We start from the raw sequence: 24,939 nt of genomic DNA on the forward strand, positions 1-24,939 counted from the left end.
CATCTATGCTTGCCACACACACACCAATGGTTTGCAGAACCCTGCCATGTCCGCAGCCTGCGAGAGAATGTGGCCCTCATTCTGAGGAAAGTTTCCCAACCTGCCCTAGCATCCTGGGAGTGGAGCTCATGCCACCGTTCTCTGGATCGAGACCTTCAAGGTGTTTTCAGGTTACAGTGGTACCTCGGTTTATGAACACAATTGGTTCCGGAAGTCTGTTCATAAACTGAAGCGTTCATAAACTGAAGCGAACTTTCCCATTGAAAGTAATGGAAAGTGGATTAATCTGTTCCAGACGGTCCGCGGGGTACTTAAACTGAAGCGTTCATAAACTGAAGCATGGGTGTAATTGGTTCCGGAAGTCTGTTCATAAACTGAAGCGTTCATAAACTGAAGCGAACTTTCCCATTGAAAGTAATGGAAAATGAATTAATCCGTTCCAGATGGGTCCGCAGTGTTCATAAACCGAAAATTCATAAACCGAGGTGTTCATAAACCGAGGTTCCACTGTACTTCCTTGCAGCATAAAAGGCGGGTAAATCCTCTTTGTCCGTGCCTGTAGAAAATTTGCTTCCGTGAACGAACCAGCTTGGCAGAATTCGGTTGCCACAACAACGAGGCCCAAACACACCAAGAGCACATGCTTAGCGCTGCTCAGTTGTCTCCTTTCTACCGGGAGGCAAAGATTTGCTGCTTTGTGAAAACTGTGAAGCCAGCCAGCCAACATTTGATGCAATATTTGCACACGTCTTGGATGCCGGATTTTGTGTGGAATTTTGCTACTTTCACCTGCTGGTATGTATTCTTCTAATTGCAATTTTAGCTAAGAACAGTTGTAGTTCTAAGAAAACATACCCGGGTGTAAGCCCCATAGAAATATAGCCTGGGGTTGTGTGGTAAATTCCATCTTTTTACAGTGTAAAGATAAGCTGCAAACTTCAGTTTGATCCTGCAAGTTTGGTGGTTGGAACATGTTTTTTTAATTATTATTATTATTATTATTAACATAGTGCCATCGTTGTTTTCCAGATGCAAGAAGAAAATGCCCTTTAAATGTTTTCAAAAGCATTCCCTTAACAAATCCGGGCTTTCGGATTCCTTAAATGGCCAGCGCTGGCGTTTCCTGAAAAATGGCTCGGACGATTTCAGGAACGGCTTCCCTCCTCCTTGTGACAACATTGTCATCCAACGCCCAAAGGAGCTCACCCCTATTATTCTCCCTAGTAAACCTGAGGACCCGGGCAAAATGCAACAGAGGGCCAAAAGGATGCTAACCAAGCCCCAGACGAAGACCTCCAAAATCAGCCCAAATCTGCAAGCCAGAAGGGACTACATTGCTCAGATTGAGTATTGCCTTAGCCAGCACCCCTTAGCACTCTACCCTCACCTGGAAGAAAGCATCCCCCCAGAGGTAAGGTTCAGCATTTGTGCAAAAAGTATTTTTTTAATAAAACAAGTCAGCTAAGGCTGAAACAGATCTAAACGGTTGTCGTATGAAGATATGATAGCCAGGGCCGTCTTAAGCATATCCAGCGTCGTGGTGCAAAGATCCCTCTGGCGCCCCCCCCCTTCCCAGAGTTTCCAACCTTTCTTAAAGGGATGGAGGAGATGGGCAGCGGCTGGAGGGCAGCTCCTCTGGCGGGGAATAGGCAGAGGCTGGACGCAGTGCCTCCCAGCTTAGCTGGCCACTTTGTGCTGTGGTGGCCATGGCAGGCAACACACCGAGTGAGCGGGTCTGCGCCGAGCGAGCGAGGGCGCATGTGCTGCTCCCACTGAGCGTTGGCTCGTTTTCCCCCCTTTTAGTCTTCTGCCGTCCTGCAGAATTCGGCGCCTGCAGGCTAAAAGGGAAAAAACCGAGCCGAACCTTGGCAGGAGCGGCGCACGCACCCTCTCTCACTCAGCGCACTTTTTCAGTGTTCCCCGGACTCTCGCCTGGCATCCTCCAGAACCTGGCGCTGTGGCGCCCTGCGCCACTAGCCTCTATGGGTAAGACGGGCCTGGTAGAATCATAGAGTTGGAAGAGACCACAAGGGCCGTCCAGTCCAACCCCCTGCCAAGCAGGAAACACCATCAAAGCATTCCTGACAGATGGCTGTCAAGCCTCCGCTTAAAGACCTCCAAAGAAGGAGACTCCACCACACTCCTTGGCAGCAAGTTCCTGATGATAGCCATCTTCACATATCTTAAGGGCTGTCACATGGAAGATTGAGCAAGCTTCTTTTCTCCTGGTTAGGACTCGAACCAATGGCTTCAAGTCACAAGAAAGGAGATTCCCACTAAACATTAGGAAGAATTGGGAGTATTTTGATTCAAGTCACATAGAAAGGCAAATCTACCTAATGCACACTTTCTTCAGCAACACATGAAATGAAACCCACTCATCCTTTGACATTCACACAACACATGGTTAAACTACCATTCCCTGAATTTTGAAAACCAGTTTTCTGAACAAGCAACATGTAGAAAAATGCATGTACTAGGTAGTGCATGAATAAAAGTGGGCATATTAATGAAAGCAGCATGCAAAAATGCATTATATTAGGCAAAATCGCATAGAAAATTGTATACATTAGGAGAAATTTAAAGCAAGCTGCTGACAAATATTAATGAGGACTCTTTTTTAAAAAAATTGCAAACAGATGTGGAAATGTGGAGAAGATTGGAAAAATAAGAAACAGAGAGAAAATAATCTTGACAGATTTGCCTATCCCTAATTGTGACACGGGATATTTCCAGATCACTTGTTTATTGAGCATGCATCCTGAACAGTATGTGGGCAACTTAAATGACATTGTGTCAAAGCAGGTGCTATCCACACTTCCCATTGCCTTTTTCTATCACTTTCCTTCTTGCAAACAGTCTAGTCCTTTGGGGAAGTAGGATTGTTTGTGTGGCTATATGCCCTCCTTCCCCGGAATAAAGACTCGTGACACCAGGTTTAAGATTTAATTAATTGGGTGGTTAAGGCCACAACTTTATTAAATAAGCATGTAGAGCGGAATTGGCTTAGGCGTTGGAACCTAACAGACTATATCCGACTCCAACCCGTGTGTTGAAGTCTGTGAGAAGTTAACCACCAGAAAGGAGCCCCGCGACGTAGATCTACTAGAGCTCCTCCTGTGGCCACCGATGGGGCGTGCCTTACGGCCCAGGCAACTCCAGGCTCAGGACCAAGCCTCGCCCCCGGAATCCTTTAACGGAATTACCTCTCCAAGATAGGGCAGCTGATGACGTACTTGCCCCTCCTCCACTGATTGTTATGCAAATTTCCAACGCCTAACCGCCTAACCTAAGTTGTGACGACATGCTACGAGGTAGGCGAAAAACCCATCATGGCTAACCCAGTATGGGAAAAATCCTACCCAGCCCCCTGGCCAGCCAGGGCAACCAACTGACGTCCATAGCAGCGTCCCCTTGCCTCTTATTAAGGGGTGGGCGGGCGGGTGAATTGTTCGCTCGGCGAACAGCGGAGAAGAGAGGAGGCTTTCCCGCCTGCGGAGGCCTTTAAACGGTGTGGCCCCGCCCCGCCCAGCCTCATTGGCCGGTCGGGGTGTGACGCAGGCAGGAGCGCACCATCGCGCAGGGGCTGAACTCTCAGCCCCTACGCGATGGTACAGTCGGGCAGCCCACAACCCCACCTCCGACGCAAGCGCGGAAGTGGCTTTGTGTGGCTATATGCCCTCCTTCCCCGGAATAAAGACTCGTGACACCAGGTTTAAGATTTAATTAATTGGGTGGTTAAGGCCACAACTTTATTAAATAAGCATGTAGAGCGGAATTGGCTTAGGCGTTGGAACCTAACAGACTATATCCGACTCCAACCCGTGTGTTGAAGTCTGTGAGAAGTTAACCACCAGAAAGGAGCCCCGCGACGTAGATCTACTAGAGCTCCTCCTGTGGCCACCGATGGGGCGTGCCTTACGGCCCAGGCAACTCCAGGCTCAGGACCAAGCCTCGCCCCCGGAATCCTTTAACGGAATTACCTCTCCAAGATAGGGCAGCTGATGACGTACTTGCCCCTCCTCCACTGATTGTTATGCAAATTTCCAACGCCTAACCGCCTAACCTAAGTTGTGACGACATGCTACGAGGTAGGCGAAAAACCCATCATGGCTAACCCAGTATGGGAAAAATCCTACCCAGCCCCCTGGCCAGCCAGGGCAACCAACTGACGTCCATAGCAGCGTCCCCTTGCCTCTTATTAAGGGGTGGGCGGGCGGGTGAATTGTTCGCTCGGCGAACAGCGGAGAAGAGAGGAGGCTTTCCCGCCTGCGGAGGCCTTTAAACGGTGTGGCCCCGCCCCGCCCAGCCTCATTGGCCGGTCGGGGTGTGACGCAGGCAGGAGCGCACCATCGCGCAGGGGCTGAACTCTCAGCCCCTACGCGATGGTACAGTTGGGCAGCCCACAACCCCACCTCCGACGCAAGCGCGGAAGTGGCTTTGTGTGGCTATATGCCCTCCTTCCCCGGAATAAAGACTCGTGACACCAGGTTTAAGATTTAATTAATTGGGTGGTTAAGGCCACAACTTTATTAAATAAGCATGTAGAGCGGAATTGGCTTAGGCGTTGGAACCTAACAGACTATATCCGACTCCAACCCGTGTGTTGAAGTCTGTGAGAAGTTAACCACCAGAAAGGAGCCCCGCGACGTAGATCTACTAGAGCTCCTCCTGTGGCCACCGATGGGGCGTGCCTTACGGCCCAGGCAACTCCAGGCTCAGGACCAAGCCTCGCCCCCGGAATCCTTTAACGGAATTACCTCTCCAAGATAGGGCAGCTGATGACGTACTTGCCCCTCCTCCACTGATTGTTATGCAAATTTCCAACGCCTAACCGCCACTCGAGCCCACCCTGGCTCGCCGCCAATCCGCTCACATGTAGTCACCTCTTGCCAACTCGTGGCCTAACATAAACATTATTTAATTATTTAAAATTATACCGTTATTAAGGGGGGGGCTGTGGTCCTAATCTCTTATTCGCCTAGTTATGTACACTAACATGTAGCCAATCGTGGATTCCTGTAATTATGTTTTCGAGCCAGATATCATTCCCCGTAGGCGATAGATGCACACCGTCATGACGATACAGGGCTGCTTCACTCTGTTTTAGGCTTGGGTGCGAGACTACTCGGCCATTCAAGGCTAACACTCTGCGGATCATGAAAGAATTCAAGCGCCGCCTAGTTCTGTTCATAGCGATCGGGCAACGTCCATCGCGCCAAATGCGCCTCTCCAGCAGGGATGACCAAAGCAGCGTCATCCCCGGGCAGGAATCCAATAGGGTATCAAGATCACGGAAAATTTGCAACTTCAAGTCCACTGCGTTACGGTAGGCCAGGTCGTTCTCCCCTAGCTGCAGCACAAGCAGGTCAGGGTAGCCGAGTGAAGCAGCCCGGCTTTCAAGGGTCGGCAATAGCTCATTCCACTTCATGCCTCTCTTTGCAATCCAGGACACTCTCACGGATGCTGGAAGGCCCAGCCCGTGCCCCAGGCCCACCTCGATCGCCCTTTCGCGGGCCCAGTGAACTACGCTGTGCCCGGCTATCCAAACGCGCATTATCCGGCCACCTGGAAAACAAAGAGTGACAACCCGGGATCAGCTGTATGCTACGTACGAATGTACCTTTTGTATGCGTTTGATTTCCACCTTCCCAAGTCCTGAATCCTTTCGGAAGAGAGGCCCAGGTGCATGGCTGAAGTGGCTGCACCAATCCTGAAGGAGTGGGGCGAGAATTCGGTGGGGTTATACCCGCAAGAGGCAATGGCCTTGCGCAGGACCCTGGTGAATTGCTGGCGGGTAAGCCTGGCCTTGTCCGGGTGAATAAGGAAGGGACCTGGGCCCGCCGGGCGCAGGTGAAGGAACCTCCTGGTATCTTTCACTGGACACGGACCCGCGGCCCCTGTCGCAGGGAGGCGTACTACGGCGCCCTTCCCCTTTTGGTTGGTCTTAGAACGTCGGATGTGTACCAGAACCTGGGTGTCGGACAGTGACACATCCCCTATTAAAATACCCCGTGTGACACCGTCTGGTTGGTCCTCGCAGACCACCTCGCCTACTCTGAGCGCCCCAAAGTAGGCCATCGAAAACGCGGCTGAAAATAAGCGCGCCTCAAATTTCGACCAGCAAAGGGTTCTCAACTGCTTGTGTATCTGAACCAACATGTCAAACGTGATAGCCCGCCTGTTGTCACTGGCTGGAGGCTGGAGCCGACGCCAGCCCTCCATAGCCCTGCGTAAGTGGAAGTTATCGCACGGGTCTATGAAATAAAGTGATTTTGAGAAGAATGTTATGGCCGCTGTGTGAATTTGAAGGGTCTTAGCGGCTCGCCCCAGATTCCTCAAATGCACTATGTATTGCATAACCTCTTCCTGGGAAGGCGGACCCGGAGTAGGACCCGTGGTTCCTTTCTGCCTAAACTTAGTGAAATCTGACCACGCCCGTTTATAAGAGTTAAGGGTAGAGGGGGCAACCGATGCAAATACTCCCTTCAGAATTTCGCGCTCCCAAGGTTCCATAGGTGTTCCGGGAACGGCTCTGGCCACAGGCGTGCCTCTGGAGCCAACGAGCGGAAGCGGTCCATCTGGAAGCGAGACAAAGCATCTGCGATATTATTATTAAGCCCAGGCACAAATTTGGCTGAGAAATGCATGTTAAATTTCAAGCTTAGTAGGACGAAATGGCGTAAGAGAGATGACACCCTCGGAGATCTTGATGATTGGCGAGCGAGGACGCTGACCACCGCTTGGTTGTTGGTTCTGAAGCAGACTCGCCGATCCCTGAATTCCTCGGACCATAGGTGCACTGCTACCACTATAGGGAAGAACTCTAAGAATGTTAAGTCGCGTGTAATGTCTGTACCCTGCCAGCTGGCCGGCCAACGCTGCGCACACCATTTACCCTTGAAATAGACTCCAAAACCCAAAGAGCCGGCCGCGTCTGACTGTACCTGAAAATCGGAATGCAGAGCCAAGCTGTCCTGCCATAGGGATACCCCATTATAATCTCCCAGAAATGTAAGCCAGGACTCGAGGTCAGCCTTGACGCCTCGGGGGAGACGCCTCCTATGAAAGGGTTTTGTTAAACCTGCCGTAAGTCTGGCTAATCGCAGGCAGAAGGGGCGGCCTGGAGATATTACCTTGCACGCGAAATTCAGGTGACCCAGGAGAGATTGGATTTGTCTAAGGGTAAGTTTTTTGCAGGGGATGAGCTGTCTAATGGTCTCCTTAAGGCCTTTAATTTTGTCCGCGGGCAAACGGGACGTTTGCTCTACTGTGTCTAATTCTATGCCTAAATAAGTTAAACGTGAGACGGGCCCTTCAGTTTTGTCTGCTGCTAATGGCACCCCCAGCTCGTGAGCAAGGGCCGAAAATGCTTGCATAAGGCCTGCACACTCCGGACTATTTGCCCTAGCCACGAAGAGAAAATCATCCAAATAATGCGAGACTCCAGAGAGGCCAGTTTTAAAGCGCAGGGCCCAATCCAGGAACGTGCTAAAGGCCTCAAATGCAGAGCATGCCACAGAACAACCCATAGGCATGGCTTTGTCGATGAAATATGCCCCATCAAACCGAAAGCCCAGCCATCTGAAGTCCTGCGGGTGGACAGGCAGGAGGCGAAATGCTGATTCGATGTCACACTTTGCCAACAAGGCGCCCTTACCAAATTGCCTTACAAGCTTTACTGCCTGGTCGAAGGAGGCATATTTCACCGTGCAAAGCTCCTGAGGTATGCCATCGTTTACGGATCTGCCCCTCGGATGAGAGAGATTATGAATGAGCCTGAATTCGCCTGGCGCTTTTTTAGGGACTATTCCCAAAGGGGAAATGTGGAGTTCGGATATGGGTGGCACCGCAAAAGGACCCGCCACCCGACCAGCGGTAATCTCCTTGTTGATTTTCTTAATCGCTATGTCGGGTCTTTCCCTAACAGATTTCTGATTGGGGGGGTTGCACGAAAGGGGTGGGCTTTTTACTGGGATTCGAAAACCGGAGGAGAACCCCTCCCAGAGGTAGTTAGCCGCCTTTTTATTGGGATAGAGATCTAAAAGGAGTTTCAGGGGACCGAGCTTTATAGGGGAGAAAGCCAGAGTGAGTGATGTATTAGAACCGATTGCTACCTGTTCCCTGGGGGGCGCCACCTGTGTGCCTGGGGCCCTGGTGTGAATTGCCCCGGCCGCCGCGAAAGGACTGCCTCCCTTTGAAACATGACACTCCAGGATGCTGCCCTAGACATTTCTCGCATTCATGCGTATATCTGCAATTGGGCCGCTGGCAGATGCCCTTATTATATTCCCAGCAGACCCTGCGGCGCGGGTCCCTCCTTGGCTCAAACCTGCCTGACTTAGGGGGATCCGTCTGCTTCCTTTCAACGTATGGGACCACATGGTAACTCCAAAAGTGCTGATTGCGCTGATCCCACCTGGTCTTTGGATTCTGAGACGCGTTCCTACGAAAGTCTTCATCGTAGTTTAGAGCCGCCGCCTCCCCGGCCATCTTATTTGCCAACCTAACGTCAGCTACATAGGCCCACAAGTGCAAGGCCCTCTTGGGGTATGCGGCTGAGATGACCGCCGCCCAGATGTGGATACCATCTAGCCAGTTTTCGAAAGTACGGTCGGCGCGGGGGGTCTTATATCTGCGCCTACCGTAGTCCTTCCTCTTTTCGCCCTTTCCCAGCGTATGCGACAAAGGCAAAAGGGTGAAAATGTCAATAAAATCCCCGTTCAAAATCTTTTCCCTCTTTTTATTGGACAAATGCGAACCCAGGAAAATGTCGGTGTCAGAGTTGGTGGAATATTTTGAGTCTGGCACTAAGGCGCCATCCCTCCATTCTAAAGTCCCTTTAAAACCCTTACGATGGGCGCTCGATCGCCGCCTATGTATCCAAAGAGGAAGGCCCGTCTGGTCTTCCGCAATCCCCCAATAATCCTCCATCGGGATGTCCCCATCCGATTCGGAGGTCGTACCTGAATCGTCAGAGTCGTCCTTGCTCCTCTTGCGCTTGTCGGTCTTCTTCTTGGCTTTCCCCCCTTGACGCTCTTCCTCAATCCTTGGCTCCTTCTCGGTACCTCCACCAGGTCTGGAGGTGCCGTCATCCCCCGACGTGTCGGATTCCCCGGCTCCCTGTTGGACGAGAGCTTGCCCAGGCTGGGCCGCCCGGTGACCTGCAGAAGACTGATTGGAAGGACCTGCCGATTGAGACCCCACCCCCTGCCCTTGGGAACTGGCGGCATTAGCACGCGCCTTCTGCCCGCGTGTCCGCGGGGCTTGGCACGCGTTGCTTCCCCGGTCGGAACTTGAGCTGGAAAACAGAGAAGCAGAGGTACAGGGCGAATCGCTTTCTATTACACCAGTGTCAAGGAAGAAATCCTGTGACTCGGCCAGCTCCTCTTGGAACTCGCACGGATCCTCCTGTGTGGCGGCAGCCGTGGGAGCTAGCGTTTTTGCAATGGCCGCCAGCTGCTTGCAAACATCCAGCTGGGTTTTTTGAAGTGTGGAGACTACCCGGACCAGGGCCTCAGTCCTGTCCTGTGCTGCAGGGCTCTTGGAAGGGGCCTTACCCTGCGCACGCTTAGGAGCCATTCTCGGAAAGGTGCTACACCGAATGTAGGCTCACAAAGAATTCACCTAATTTACTGTTATTACTTATATGTGCACGTGTGTCCGTGTGTGTGTGTGTGTATATGTATGTGTATATGTGTGTGTATTTATATATATATGTGTGTATTTATATATATGCGTGTATGTGTGTGTGTGTGTGTGTATGTGCGTGTGTGTGTGCGTGTGCGTATATATATATATATATATATATATATATATATATATATATATATATATACAAATATATATATATATAAATATACTGTTATTTATTTATATATATATATATATATATATACTGTTATTTATTTAATATTATACTATTAGGTTCCTAACTTCCAAATGCTGCTGATTCAATCAACTATTTTAATTAATAAATTAAAAACAGTGTAATTATAATGTGAGGGCACACCAGCCCCGGGGACACAGGGGATTAACTCCAAACAAATTCTAGATCCTCAGCCAATTAATTAAAAAGCACATTAATGAATTCCCTCAAATAAATTCAAAGTTGATAATTATGTAGTCTAACCTGCTAATTAATTATTCAAATGAATTTCCGCCCACTTAAGCAGCCCCCAAACGAAAATTATGACAGGGTAATTAATTCCCCTTCAAATTGACTCTAGGGACGGGATATCACACCCCAAATTAATTCAATGTATTCCTATAGCTAATAAAATACCTGAGCAAGCAATGAAATCCAGACCGTGCAATTAATACAGACCGTGCAATTAATCTATTGATCGAAAGAGGAAATTATGCCAGGGTAAATTAAATAATTAATTCTCAGCCTAGCACATCCTATTGGGGGAAAACAAGCCTTATTCCAAAAGACTGCCAGGTAAAAGAGAACTCCACAGGCTTATCAAGGAATCTGTATATAACTTTATATTTATAATCCCTCTAAGTATGCGTTAAAGTCGCTGGCAAACAGCACGTTAACAATGTGTTACTAGCTGGCAAACAACAGACAGGAAAAAACCTCCTCAAGATGGCTGCCCCCCGCAAAAGGCCCGTGGCCACACTCACAATGGCTGGCAAACAACAGACTGGAAAAGACCTCCCCAAAATGGCGGCTGCAAGCAGACGCACGTGGCCACACGCAAGATGGCCGCCTGCCTAACTGGAAAAGACCTCCTCAAAATGGCGGCTGCAAGGGGGACGCACGTGGCCACACACAAGATGGCCAACTGCCTAATGACGCTAGGTAAGCAAACCCGCGAGCCCCAGGAGATCCTCAGCAGCCACTCAAAATAATATAGCCGAAAGGGGATAAGAAACCAAGAAGAGACCTCCCCGCGACAGCGGGTAGCTCACCACACGTTGCAGGAGGCTCCACACGGCGATGTCCGCGTCGATGCGATGCGGGGCGATGCGGGGGGGGGTGCAGCCGCCTCAGACTCGGGCGCCGAGAATTAAAGGCAGAGATACACCACGTTAGGCGCCGTGGAAAGGCCAGAAGGCTTCAGGCAGATTTTTACGTCGCGGGGAGGCAGCCGCCTCGACCCTGCAGCGATCCAAAAGGCTCTCTCTCGACCCCGCTCCGCTGCGTCGCTCAAGAAAGCCCGATGCGGCTGCTGCACTTCAGGGAGCTGCCGGAGCCCCGGCACCTGGCAGTGCTTTGACGAGCTTCAGTCAGTTCCTTGGCTGAGGTCCCCTGAACCTGCAGAAAAAGAACGGAGCCGCAACGCGGGGAACAGCTGACGATCAGGAACAGCTGATGAGCGGTAGCGCTGCCGCTCGCGGAACCTAGCCTCCCCGCGATGCACCTGCAATTGGAGCGAAGAACCAGGGTAAAGAGAAAGGGGAAAAAGGAGTGAGCCGAAGGCCAAACAAACAAGCAGCGAAACAAACAAGCAGGCAAAATCACGACACCAGAGATCCACAGCGGAATGAATTGTTCGCTCGGCGAACAGCGGAGAAGAGAGGAGGCTTTCCCGCCTGCGGAGGCCTTTAAACGGTGTGGCCCCGCCCCGCCCAGCCTCATTGGCCGGTCGGGGTGTGACGCAGGCAGGAGCGCACCATCGCGCAGGGGCTGAACTCTCAGCCCCTACGCGATGGTACAGTCGGGCAGCCCACAACCCCACCTCCGACGCAAGCGCGGAAGTGGCTTTGCAAGAGCTACAGATCACATTGAATTGCACAGCTTAAATTTGCTGGTATTTGATTTGGACGATGATATAAGTTATGTTCCTTCCTTCCACCCAAAGGGGCACAGGGCAGCTGAATGATAAAACACCTAATCACAATTTCAAGACAGGGATTGAACCCGGGACCTTTTGCATGCAAAGCAGATGCTCTACCACTGAGATTTCACCACTGAAGAGGAGTTAGTGAAAGGAATAATTTGCTGTGCACCACTGACATCGTTTGCTATATCTCTCACCCGATACCAATGGGGGATTCTCTGTAAAATAAAAATGGGAGGAACTTCCCTTTTCTGGCTCTCACACCTCACAAATGCGGTGGGGGAACAGGGTTCTTACTGCAGGGGACTTTTACTGATGTTGCAAGGGGCATAACAGACCAATGTCAACCAGAAACTGAAGCCATCACTCCCTGGGCGCAGTTTGTGGTCCAAACTGAAAGGCCTTCATTATTCCCATGCATTTTTCTGATTTGTGTTTATAAGCATCAAAGGCCCAGCTCACAATGAGCTCTGTTATTTCTGATGCCTTTCTGAGATGTTTCTTTACATCTACACTTGTTTGTAGAAAGACGTTTTGGCTGCTTCCAAATGGGATTTTCTTGTGGTCCTGCTCACATAGGCAAGTCTTTTCTTTTTCTTTTTGCAGCAACTGCAAAATGTTGTTGGCATCAAGATGCCAGCCTGTATTCCAACCCTCATCTAATCAAGGTTTACCCTTTCCTTGGAAAATCCCTTAAGTTACTTTTTTAAAAAAGAACATCATACTCACGATATCCAAATGACCCTTGCATATACAGTACCAAGAGTCTAATGACAGTCCCATGGCAGAATATCAATGTTTGGCAATTACTAGGCCCACAGTGACTAGAATAAAGATTAGGCATCCCTTGTTGCACAATTGCTGATTTGATTCAGCTATATTCCCCAGCAAAACTAAGAGAAGGAATTGTACGATTTTTATACTACAAATTGATTCTATTTCTTTAAAGACAACCAACCAAAATTCATACACCATGCTGGTGGCTGGATCTTACATTAGATAGGGATGGGCAGGTCCGGCCCTATTTGCAGGCTGGGTGAAGAACCAGAAGTAATCATCAAGCCATGTTAGTACATCAGTTGCCTTTGAAGCCAAACAAGCCACAGCATATATCCAAAATTGGCCAGTGCAGGCTGAAATGGGATGTTAATTTACAAGAAAGAATAGAAAACTTAAGTCCTCAGCCATGAGGTGATTGAATGGAGTTCTTGAAGGAGAAGGAGATATATGAACAACATACAGTACAGTATTCAGAAATTGAAGCCAGTGATAACTAAAACTTGCAGTGTCAGACATAAATATAAAGCCAGTAAACCATGGTATGATGAGGAATGTAGGAAAAAGAAACAAGAGCTAAATAGATTAGCAAGGCAGACAATTGGGAAATGAAACATGGGTAATAGAAATGGTGCAACAAGGAAGGAAATGCTGCACAAACAATTGCTAAAAGTAAAACGAGTGCTTCGTTGCGAACAACTTTGCCAAAAATTGGAACAAGCTGCAGTTGGGAGCGATACAGTTAAATTCTGGGCCTTAGTAGCATAAAAATCTATGCTATGGAAAGATGAGGTTGACATACATATTATGGCTGGTAAGTGGGAAGGTTTATTTTAAACAAGTTTTTAATTCACAGTTTCTTAATGGCGAACTATATGTTGACATCTATTCCCCAGAATTGAATGAAACTGATCTGTGAACTCTTTTCAATGTCAAATAACTGATAAATGCATTGAAATTGTCCTACTAGGTACAAAACTGAAACATCCTGTTCATCAAGCAGAAAACATTGCTATGCATTAGAAGTGCCACTTAATTTCCATATCGTGGTTCCCAGGTCTATCAGCAGCCCTGGGACTGTCCCCACATGTCCTTGGTCCAACGCATGTAGGAGGTCACACTCCAGGCTTGCTGTTCTCATCTGTCCCAGGAGAGGGTGATCTAGCATTGATGACTCATTCCCATGACTCATCATAATACAGTGTCATGCTTGGACCACTTACTCTGGTAAGGTTCACACTGCCTTCCTCATCCATCCCTGCATTGGTGGTGAACTTCTATAAAATATTTCCTATGGTGATTCCCACATTCCCTACGATTGTGCATAGTGCAATCAATTCATCCTTAATTTTTAAAAAGAGTTGTCCCCCAGGGATGCCAACTTGAAAAAATATTGGGTTGGGCAGGTATATCCCATCTCACAAAATGATGAATGGCAGTGCTCAATAAACAGCAACGTCCTACAACCTGTGTGCAAATTTTGTGCAAATAAGCCAAGATGCATGTAATGCATCACAGACAAAAATATAATATCCCCCCCCCCCATTTTAAGGGGTATATGAATGGCTCAACGAGGGCTGGCTCAAATGTTGCCCAAGGAAGTCACACTCTTGTTCCATTTACACTGAGAAATTATTTCTGGCTGATTTTATTCTTAGCTTTTCAAGGAAGTTCTAAGCATCCTGGACCCAGAGATGCTTCCGATGAATGAAGACGTTGTTGCTGATGCTGACATTACACAGGAGTACCCAGTTCCCTCTGCAGTTCCGTCTCGGTTGGAGGACAAAAGAAAGAAGCAATCGCGGGCCAAGCTCATTGGCTGGTGAGTGTCAGGGATCACACAGCAAAAGAGCATGATGGGTCACCTCTGAAAGGATGATGGTACTGAAATAATGATGGTGGTAAGGTAAGGGAAACATAGGTATGTAAACCAGAATTCCCTGAATGCCAAGATCCATGTTTGGGGCAGGTTCTCTCGCCAAAGGAGAACCCCAGCAGAGAATTAAAATCATGAAATAAGTGGCAAAGTAAAGTGGGGAAATATAGGCTGTTAGTCCTTTAAAATATGTCCTTGTGAGTTCCGAAACTTCCCTCTTCCCCTAGCATAGAAAAAACCCACATGTTAGGTAAGTTAAAATTGTTTACTTACAACTTCTTCCAATATTAGTTTCATATGCTTTTCCTTACAACAGTCAAGAAAAGCTGCCCAGGCAGTAAAACCTGGCTTAGTTACAGTGCTGAAAGTTCCTAATTGGATAGGATTGGAACTCAAGAGTGGCTTGTGAGAGCCATGTGGCTAAGCTGGAGCAACCAGTTTAGCCTCTTCACATGCTGAGCATTTCAGGCAGACTGAAGGGGAGCAAAGGCTTGATTGCCTAGTGTCCCTCCTAAGGTGAGTAAAGCCTGGCAGGACAGCATACTCTATGGTATTAACTCCTTCAAGCATTAATTAGACTTAAGCTTGTTGTTTAAATGAGGTTGGTTATCCCATAGCTGCAGCACCTGATAATGTGGAGAGCAAAAAAACAAGGGTCCGACTCCTGTGATACTTGAAAGATTATGGACTCTTCTAAATATCATGGTGATTTGTGCTCGAGATGCTATTAGGGCAGTTATATATGATTTCACTTTCTATCTATCAATCATCTATCTATCTATCTATCTATCTATCTATTTATCTAATCTACCTACCTACCTACCTACCTACCATCTACCATCTATCTACAGTATCATAGTTTTAACCATACGCTGTGTGGAGAAGTCCTTTCTTTTATCTGTTTTGAATCTTCCAACATTCAGCTTCGTTGGATGTTTACAAGTTCTAGTAAAAAGTTCTAGTTCTAGGGACGTGGGTGGTGCTGTGGTCTAAACCACTGAGCCTCTTGGGCTTGCCGATTGGAAGGTTGGCGGTTTGAATCCCTGTGACGGGGTGAGCTCCCATTGCTCTGTCTCAGCTCTTGCCAACCTAGCAGTTCGAAAGCACGTCGGTGCAAGTAGATAAATAGGTACCACTGTGGCAGGAAGGCAAACGGTGTTTCCGTGCGCTCTGGTTTCCATCACAGAGTTCCGTTGCGCCAGAACCGGTTTAGTCATGCTGGCCACATGACCCGGAAAGCTGTCTGTGGACAAACGCCGGCTCCCTCAGCCTGAAAGCGAGTTGAGCGCCGCACCCCATAATCGCCTTTGACTGGGCTTAATCCTCCAGGGTCCTTTACCACTTCTTCTTATTCTTCTTCCTCCTCCTCCTCCTCCTCCTCCTCCTCCTCCTCCTCCAAGTTCTAGTGTTAAGAGACAGGGAGAAAAACTTTTCTCTATCCATTTTCTCCATGCGATGCATTTTTTTAAAATATAAATTTCTATCATCTCGCTTCTTACTTGTCTTTTCTCTAAATTAAAACGCTGTGAGAACATGTGACTGTTTTATGCTTTTAAAAATATTTTTTAGATGTTTTGCATTCTATTTTAAATTGTATTGTTTCACCACTTTGGCGTTTGCTGCCTTGCCCTTCCTCCTTGAGAGGAAGAGGAGAATGAAAATTTAGCAAGCAAGCAAGCAAACAAGCAAACAAGCAAACAAACAAACAAACAGGGGAATGGGTTGCACCGCTAATGGTTTCGTTCTGCAATTTCTTCCAACAGCAAGGATCCCAAAGGCAAGGACCCTTACAAGTGGTTCACTAAAACGGAAATAGCAGCAAGAGAGAGGGAGGCCAGGATGAATTATGTTCCTTCCCTCGGTGAGAATGTGAAACAAGCTGCGAAGGAGTTCTGCAGGTGGTTTGATTCTCTGGTGAGCAAAACAATCCCTGCAGGCAATCTTGCTGAAATGCCAGAAGTAGGTTTTATGCTACAGACTAATGTCCCAATGTTGCATGTGGGGAACCACAAAAGCAAGGACTGACTTGTCTGTAACTCTGTCTGGCAGAGCAACTGTTTTGCATGCATTGCAGAAGGTCCAAAATTAAATTCCCAGCATCTCCAGGTAACATTGAGAAATACCTCCCTCTCTGAAACCCTGGAGAGCTACTGCCAGTCAGTGCGGACAGTATTGAGCTAGATGGACCAATGGTCTGACTCAGTCTTTCCTGTTGTGATTATGTACTGGGGAAAGGTGAATCTGACAATTCCTGTTCCGCATTGTTTTCAGACCTTTTCATTCCATTTTCACATTAATCTGTGGGTTTTAAAATTACTCTCAAATTTGTATTTCCTCTCAGCGTATGCAATGTTTTCCTGCCAAAATCGATGCATTTCAACTTTAGCAAAATCCAGAAAAAAGTTTAAGCTCCAGTCTGAGGGGTGTCGCTTATCAGTTGGAGGAGGAAGAGAGGACGGGAGTGAGGAAAGAGCTGTGAGTGGAGGGCACCCCTCTTCCCACCCTTTGGAGCCCTTGGGAAGCTCAACAAACCTGCTGTAACTGGACCTGGGTGTGGAGAGGGGCTCTGAATGGGACACAATTGTGGGCAGCTCAGGGGCAGAGCAAGGACCGCCCCGGGTGTCATCACTGAGGGGGGCGACATTCAGCGTGCCGCCTGAGCGCGACTTCTGCCTACCCTGAGTTGTTGGGGGGAGCGGGGAGTTGAGCCACTTTGTCAGCGGCCTTTTGCCCCTTCCAACTTCGTTTTGACAGCCCCACACTCCCGGGCTGCTGGAGGAGGGGCGGGAAGGAGGCTGGTGAGCAAACAAGCAGAGGGTGGAGGGAAGGAGAGCGGCAGAAGCTCCCTCAGGTCATGACCCAAACCCTGTAACTCCCCAAAAAGCTCAACAACTTTGGCCAACCCTGCCCTAAAAAAAGCTCAACTCCTGGCAATGACAATGGGTAGATCACAGCCAATGTTTTTATACTGTGAGTAGATCGCAGTCTCTTGGGAGTCCAACTAGATTTCAATGTGGGGTGTGTGCTTGTGTGTAATAAGAAATTTTCTGCACCGGGTACCACCTGACCTTGCTACGCCACTGGGGCAGCTGAGGAAGCAACATCCACCTTGGGCCTGCCCATAGAAAACAAGTCAATAGTTTCAAATTAGGGTGGTGTCCACCTTTTCCAGCAGCTCTTCTTGTTGTGAGACTTTTGTGGATGAGCTCAGAGTTTGTTTGGACCTTGGCAAGAACCTAGAGGCTGAGAGGCTGTGTCAGAAGGAAAATGAATTGATACAGATTTTTATATTCAGTACCTTGGTATTAATGCAACATTTGTAGTCTGCTGTTACTTTAGTTTTTTGTACACCACTTAGAGATATTTTAAACACATTAAGCAATGTATAAATTAAATAAATTATCTAATATCATGTAAGGAATTTAAACCTTCTCAAAGCATACCTGGGCTTTACCGGATAATTTCTCTAGCGTTAAAGGGAAAAGGGAATCCACTTTTGTTTATTTTCATTCATTCATTCATTTTTTAAACTGCTCTTCATAAAAACTCCCATCCAAGTACTAACCAGGCCTGATCCTGCTTAGCTTCTAAGATCAGATGAGGTTGGGCATGTTCAGGGTACTAGGGACTGACCCCTTGACCAGCACTGACAGCAAGCTTTGCTGGGATTGTCTTCACTAAGGAATTCCCCATAAATCTGAATCCAAACTGGGCCTGCAAGCTGCCAGTGTGGGGCTCGCCATTTGTCCCAATCAGCTGATCAGTGGGGAAATCCTTAGCTGCAGCTGATCCTTGACTGGTTGAGTTCTGAATCACTAGAAGCCCGAGCTTTTTGTAAGTTGCCCCCCTCACAAGATTTCATGTTGTTAATAAGAGTTTTTCTGCACTGGTCCAGTAAAACGATTGTGCTGCGCAGACCAGAAACAGTTCTCTTTGCAGAGCATTAAGCACAGCGGCTGGATTCTTGTTGTGGTAAAATCCTTGTAGCTTTGCAGCAGAAACGACTCACGGAAGCCCAACTTTCTACAGACAGGTTTACTGCAGACAGATAACAGAAACACCCCCAGAGCTTTCAGACATGACTGCTCCATACCCCACAGGCAAACAAAACAAATGCTCTATATATACTGAGCATCTTAACAACTTAATGACTTAACAACTTAAATCACATGACTTTGCCAATTTGCCAGCGTCTTAGGTTTAAAGCCCTAACAGTTAAGACCTAAAACTGATTCTTAAGATTCCTAAAATAAAGATAACAATTAAATGATTTTTTTTTTATCAAGCAATATTTACCAAGGCTAATCTGCCATTGTGAATGGCGGAAATATACTTGAGTTAATAAATATCCCTTTTGTTGGAATATAAATATTGATATGAATAATATAAATATATACCTGTTTTATTTGAATTACCATCCCAGGGTGGAGAGAAATACGACATTGATGAAGCCACCATTATAAGCCTCTTTGATACAAATTACAAGACCAAGCCCCCATTGTCTGGTCCGATATACGTTGAGGAGCTGAACTATTTACCTGCTGAGTTGCGGAAGTATGTAGGGATGCCATCTCCCCAGGCTACCCTGAAAAGTGATGCTCAGCAAGGTAGCCATTCCAAGGTAAGCAACCCTCGGGTTCTCATGTTTAGCCATCTTGCAATTGCCATAGTGTTCTTGGGATAAAGCAAAGAGCTCGGGCAAAGGAGTGCTTTAATCTACTTCAGTTGCATAGAACTGCGCTCTAATCCCTCTTGCAAAAGGGTGACAGTCTGGACTCTGGAGGCACCCAGTGTTTGAGATGCAGCTTTAAAAAAATGCAATTAGAGATGATGTTATTATAATATTATTATCATTCAGGGATCTTGTCAATCCAAGTCTGAGAAGACCAGGTATGGTGCCTGGTACCTGGACCCAAAGAGTTGGAAGAAACAGAAACCTTTAGAAGATCCAAAAGCAAAAGACAGAAGCTCCGGGAATTCAAAGAGAGCATTGGGTGAAAAGGTATTGCCAAATATTTGTGTGTGTGTGTGTGTGTGTGTGTGTGTGTGTGTGTGTGTGTGTCTTCTTCTGAGTGAAAGACTCCGCATCAGTCATGCAGTCAATGAGAGAGTAACATTGGGATGTATAATAATAATAATAATAATAATAATAATAATAATAATAATAATTATACCCTGCCCATCTGGCCGGGTTACCCCAGCTGCTCCCAACAGATTTAAAAGCACAATTAAACATCAAACATTAAAAACTTCCCTAAACAGGGCAGATAGTCAGATAGTTGTTTTTTTCCTTTGACATATGATGGGAGGGCGTTCCACAGGGCGGGTGCCACTACCGAGAAGGCCCTCTGCCTGGTTCCCTGTAACTTGGCTTCTCACAGGGAGGGAACCACCAAAAGGCCCTCGGAGGAGGACTTCTGTGTCCAGGCTGAGTGATATATATCACGTAGTTGTATGTAGGCATGCATGGTCAAACCAGGGACTTACAGTTAGCTGTCATAAAATGTATGAATACTGGGACCTTAGGATGAAAGGTGGGTAAAAATGATGATGATGTGCAAAATGGGACCAGAAAAGTAAATGCAAAGGCAGCGGCAGCATCTCAGCCACCTTGATAATAAATCTTGGTTTGATCTATTGCCCCCTCCTAAAGAATCCCTAACAATTGCAGATAAAGCTCTCCCCCTAGTGGACATAATTTGCACCTTTGTTGGCTGCAGCCACTCCAGGAGGACCTCAACAGATTAATGGCTATGTAGTGCCCTTTAGGTCCAAGTTGTTTGGGGCTTTGTAGGTCAAGATAAAATCCTTGTGCCTGGTTTGGTAGCTTATATTGGCATCCGAGGCACTTAATGCCAATGAACTTAATGGGAAATACAAGAATACTGGGGAAATGTACCTGTGTTGCTGGTACAAGTACTGGTATGATACATGCAACACTTGGGCGATACACAATCATCTCTAAATTAATTCCGCATTATTCATCATACATTGTTTATCAAAACTTCTGAGAAAAATATAGCACCTTATGCGGAAGCCACAGAGACTTACAAACTACCAAATCTGAAAAAAACTGTTGATCAAATATTTGAAAAACTAATTGGAATCAGATATCAACAGGTGTTTTTTTCCAGATTTGGTAGTTTGTAAGTCTCTGTGGCTTCCGCATAAGGTGTTGTATTTTTCTCAGAAGTTTTGATAAACAATATATGATGAATAATGCAGAAATAATTTATAGATTATTGCGTATCACCCATGAACTTAATGGGGGCTGTTGCGAATCATGCCTACTCTGACTGCATAGCCCTGCTCATAATGCTTCGTCTCATTAGGCCAGAGTTCTACTTCTTGGGACCCTGGAAATGCAGGTAATACATTTGTGTGTATTTGCACTCAGTCGAGGGGTGAGGGAGATGCAGAGGGGGTGAATAAGAAGAAGAGAGTTGGGGTGAGGGAAGGGAGGGAGGAAATGGTCTCTCAATGTGCATCTTGACATGCTTTGGTTTTGAATGACTTTCCAGGATATGGATATCCTGCAGCTTCATGGAACGTATGCTTTTAAGGAATTCCTTGAAGGAAAAGGCTACCGGATCCCAGATGTAAGGCTTGAACACACACGTTTATTATCAGTGATCAATAACAAGTTCGGTTGCTCGCTTTCTATATATCGAGGCATTGTTTTGGAGGCCAGAAAAATGCTTCTGGAAACCAGTCCCGGGAATCCCAAGTCAGGACAGCAGTATTTATATTGTGTTCATTAAATTCGTATACCGCCCTTCATCCATAGATCTCAGGGCGGTTCACAACATAAAACTACAATCTGAAAAATGCAAAATACGTAATAATTTCAAAAATTGTGCTCATCTCCTGCCTGAGGGCTTCTCATAAGCATCTGGTTCCATACTGGGAGAACAGGATGTTGGAACGGATGAGATTTGGGTCCAGCAGAGCTCTTCCTTATGAGGAAGAGGGCCTCATCCTGAGTCGGACCTCAGTATCATCAGGGGTTGTCAACAGGGCAGCCTCCGGATATTGATGGACTCCAGTTCCCACCATCTCTGACCATTAGCCATGCTGGCTGGCTCTGCTGGGAATTGTATTCTGGGGTGCAACATGTTGGCACTTGCTGGTCTATACTTAGCAGGAGTGCCAACTTGGCCCCATGACCATGGGTGCTACGCAGCATGCATGGCCCAGGCACTGAAATTTGTGGGTGCCCGGATCCTTCACGGGGAATTTTGTGGGTGCCCGGGCACCCAGAGCCCCAGGGAGTCGGAACCTATGGCTCTTAGGGTTTCAAAGGGCGGAGGAGATACCACATTGGATTAGAGCAGGTGTTTCTCAAACTTGGGTCCCCAGCTGGTGTTCGACTACAACTCCCATCACCCCGACCACTGGTTCGGCCAGGGGTGATGGGAGTTGTAGTCCAACAACAGCTGCAGACTCAAGTTAGAGAAACACAGCATTAGATTGTAGCCCCACCAGCCCCTTCCAGATGGGAGTTGTAGTCAAGAGGTGTGAAAGACGCACTACAGAAAATAGTGAAGAGCTCCTTTTTAAAAAAAAACAAACCAAAGTGTGTGTTTTGAACCAGTTCTTGCAGCAGATGTTGGCTGTAGAAGCAGCAGCTGGACCAAGAGTGGGGGCCCCGAGACGCTTCAGGAATGAACTTCAGAGGTGTGAAGAGCCCATAGAAGATTCTGCATCGACAATGGGGAATTAATATAAAAGCTTGAACTTATCAAGAGGAGGCCTAAGTGAGCGTGGGTTTACTGTAGGCCACCCTAGTGGTTGGAGCGATTGCCTGGCTGGGTTGAGGGAGGTGTGGGGGTGAGCATGCTGGTTGGGGGGGCAACTGGAATTGAGGTTCAATAGCAGGGAGCCAGAGGTGCGGGCAGAAGATTAGTTCTGGAAGGCAATGGGGTGTCGTTTTGAGGATTTTCACAACAGCACTTAAAATGAAAGTTACAGGTAGGTAGCCGTGTTGGTCTGGATCGAAGTAAAAAAAAAAAATAATAATAATAAAAAAAAAGATCAGCGGCACAGCCATGGGCACCCGCATGGCCCCACAGTATGCCAACATCTTCATGGCAGATTTAGAACAACGTTTCCTTAACTCCTACCCACTCAAACCTCTCCTGTACCTGCGATACATTGACGATATTTTTATTATCTGGACACATGGACAACAGACCCTGGAAACCTTCCACCAGACATTCAATGACTTTCACCCCACCATCAACCTAACAATGAACCAATCTATGCAAGAAATACATTTTTTGGACACTACTATAAAAATACAGGATGGACGTATAGACACCACCTTATACAGAAAACCAACTGACCGACAAACATATCTACATGCTTCTAGCTACCATCCCAAACATACCAAACAATCCATCGTATACAGCCAGGCCTTACGTTACAACCGCATCTGTTCCAACTCTACAGACAGAGAATCTCACCTAAGAGATCTACAGCAAACCTTTTTAGAACTAAAATATCCACCTGATGAAGTTAAACAACAGATCAACAGAGCCAGACAGATACCTAGAGAGAACCTGCTGCAAGACAGACCCAAAAAAGAAAATAACAGAACACCACTAGTCATCACATACAGCTCCCAAGCTAAAACAGTACAACGCATCATCAGAGATCTACAGCCTCTCCTGGACAATGACCGCTCCCTTTCTCAAGCTCTGGGAGGAAGACCTTTCATTGCCTACAGACAGCCACCCAATCTTAAACAACTCCTCACCCACAATAATACAACCACCAGACTTAACATGGACACTGGTACCAGAGCCTGCAATAAACCCAGATGCCAACTTTGCTGCCACATACACCCAGACAACACCATTACTGGCCCCAACAACATCCAACATACCATCTCAGGACTATTTAATTGCTCATCCTCTAACATTGTGTATGCCATCAAATGCCAACAGTGCCCTTCAGCTCTCTATATTGGACAAACAGGCCAAACCCTACGCCAAAGGATAAATGGACATAAATCTGACATCAGGAACCAGAAGACAGAAAAACCAGTAGGAGAACACTTCAATCTCCCAGGACATTCTATACAAGATCTCAAAGTAGCTGTCTTACTACAAAAGAATTTCAGAAATAGACTGGAAAGAGAAGTTGCTGAATTGCAACTTATCACCAAGCTCAAAACCATGGAGGGACCTGGTTTGAACAGAGATATCGGGTTCTTATCTCATTATACATGATAAGCGATCTTCAGCCATCTCAACCCTTGCTTTTTCATGCAAAACCATTTGCAGTCGTTTGCGGTCATCAACAGCTATCAGTCAGTCAATCACCCACTTCCACCACCCTTCTGAGTGATCCCCCCTCCCCATCCCCACCCCTCCCCACCCCTTCTCTACATAAGTGCCTGGAAACTTCCATTTCACTGTATCTGAAGAAGTGTGCATGCACACGAAAGCTCATACCAAAATAAAAACTTAGTTGGTCTTTAAGGTGCTACTGAAGGAATTTTTTTATTTTACTTAAAATGAAAGTGTTTTTGTACTAATTAATCTTTTTTTAAAAAAGGAATCCTCCTATTGGGCAGGTTACTACCACTTTACTAATAATTTTTATTATCCTCTTTCCTCAAATCTTTGAACACTTTAGAATAGATAGATAGATAGATGATGGATAGATAGACAGAGAGATAGATAGCATTACTGAGATAATTGCACAATAGTGCTTAAATAACAAAACCATTTCATGGTGATGAAAAGGACTGAGAGTTGGGGAAATGACCCCAGAAATGGTGGATTTTAGGTGAACGGACCCTTCCCAACCCACGTGGCTGCATCAAGCCCGCTTGTTTGGGCGAAATGCAGTAGTCCTGCTATAGTGTTGAAAACCAGTTGCAATTACGCTTTGCAGTTTAAAGTAGAAATGACAGTGATTAGGTAACCACAGGAAACTACTGCTAAGGTCTACTACTGCCAAGGAGCTCAAGGTGGAGTACACAGTATTCCCTTTCTTCATTTCATCCTCACAATAACCCTGTGAGGTACGTTAGGCTAAGCTCCAAAGTCACCCAGTGAGCTTCATGGCCAAGTGGGGATTTGAATCCTGGCCTCCCAGCTTCAAACAGAATGGCAGATTAAGCATTTAAGCATAGTTTATGGTGCAAAACAAGGTAGCAACAAAGAGGACTAATTGTGCATGTCAAAAGGTGTAAACTGCTAGTTGCTTAGTGTCCCCAAGATGCTTTAAGGCTGTAATGTTTTTGATTAATTTACATTGCTATAGCTATGCTTGCATTGCCTTTGAATCCTTTGTAGTGACCTCTCCACTAGGGTTGCCACCTTGCACCTGCAAAATAAATGTTTATTGGTTTATTACCTTGTTATTATTGACCTCCAGGAATGCGGGTGGCGCTGTGGGTTAAACCCCAGAGCCTAGGGCTTGCCGAACAGAAGGTCGGTGGTTCGAATCCCCGTGACAGGGTGAGCTCCCGTTGCTCGGTCC

General features: G+C 47.0%; 1 protein-coding gene across 2 annotated transcripts; it reads left to right on the forward strand.

The window, feature by feature from the left end:
- The first annotated feature begins 619 nt into the window (after positions 1-619).
- On the forward strand, positions 620-22,446 carry LOC118079079 (protein FAM47E-like). Of its 2 annotated transcripts, none has more exons than XM_088660652.1 (8): positions 620-795; positions 1,225-1,411; positions 14,228-14,391; positions 16,209-16,359; positions 18,869-19,066; positions 19,304-19,447; positions 20,967-21,044; positions 22,040-22,446. In XM_088660652.1, exons 1-8 carry the CDS (start codon positions 641-643, stop codon positions 22,166-22,168), a joined length of 1,206 nt encoding a protein of 401 aa, XP_088516778.1. In that variant the 5' UTR covers positions 620-640; the 3' UTR covers positions 22,169-22,446. The 2 variants fall into 2 exon arrangements, with proteins under 2 accessions (XP_088516778.1, XP_034959009.3); XM_035103118.3 differs by having other exon boundaries at positions 622-795; positions 1,030-1,411.
- Positions 22,447-24,939: the final 2,493 nt, after the last annotated feature.

This window comes from Zootoca vivipara, chromosome Z1, assembly GCF_965207765.1.
Source record: "Zootoca vivipara chromosome Z1, rZooViv2.hap1.1, whole genome shotgun sequence".
Classification (NCBI taxonomy): Eukaryota; Metazoa; Chordata; class Lepidosauria; order Squamata; family Lacertidae; genus Zootoca; species Zootoca vivipara.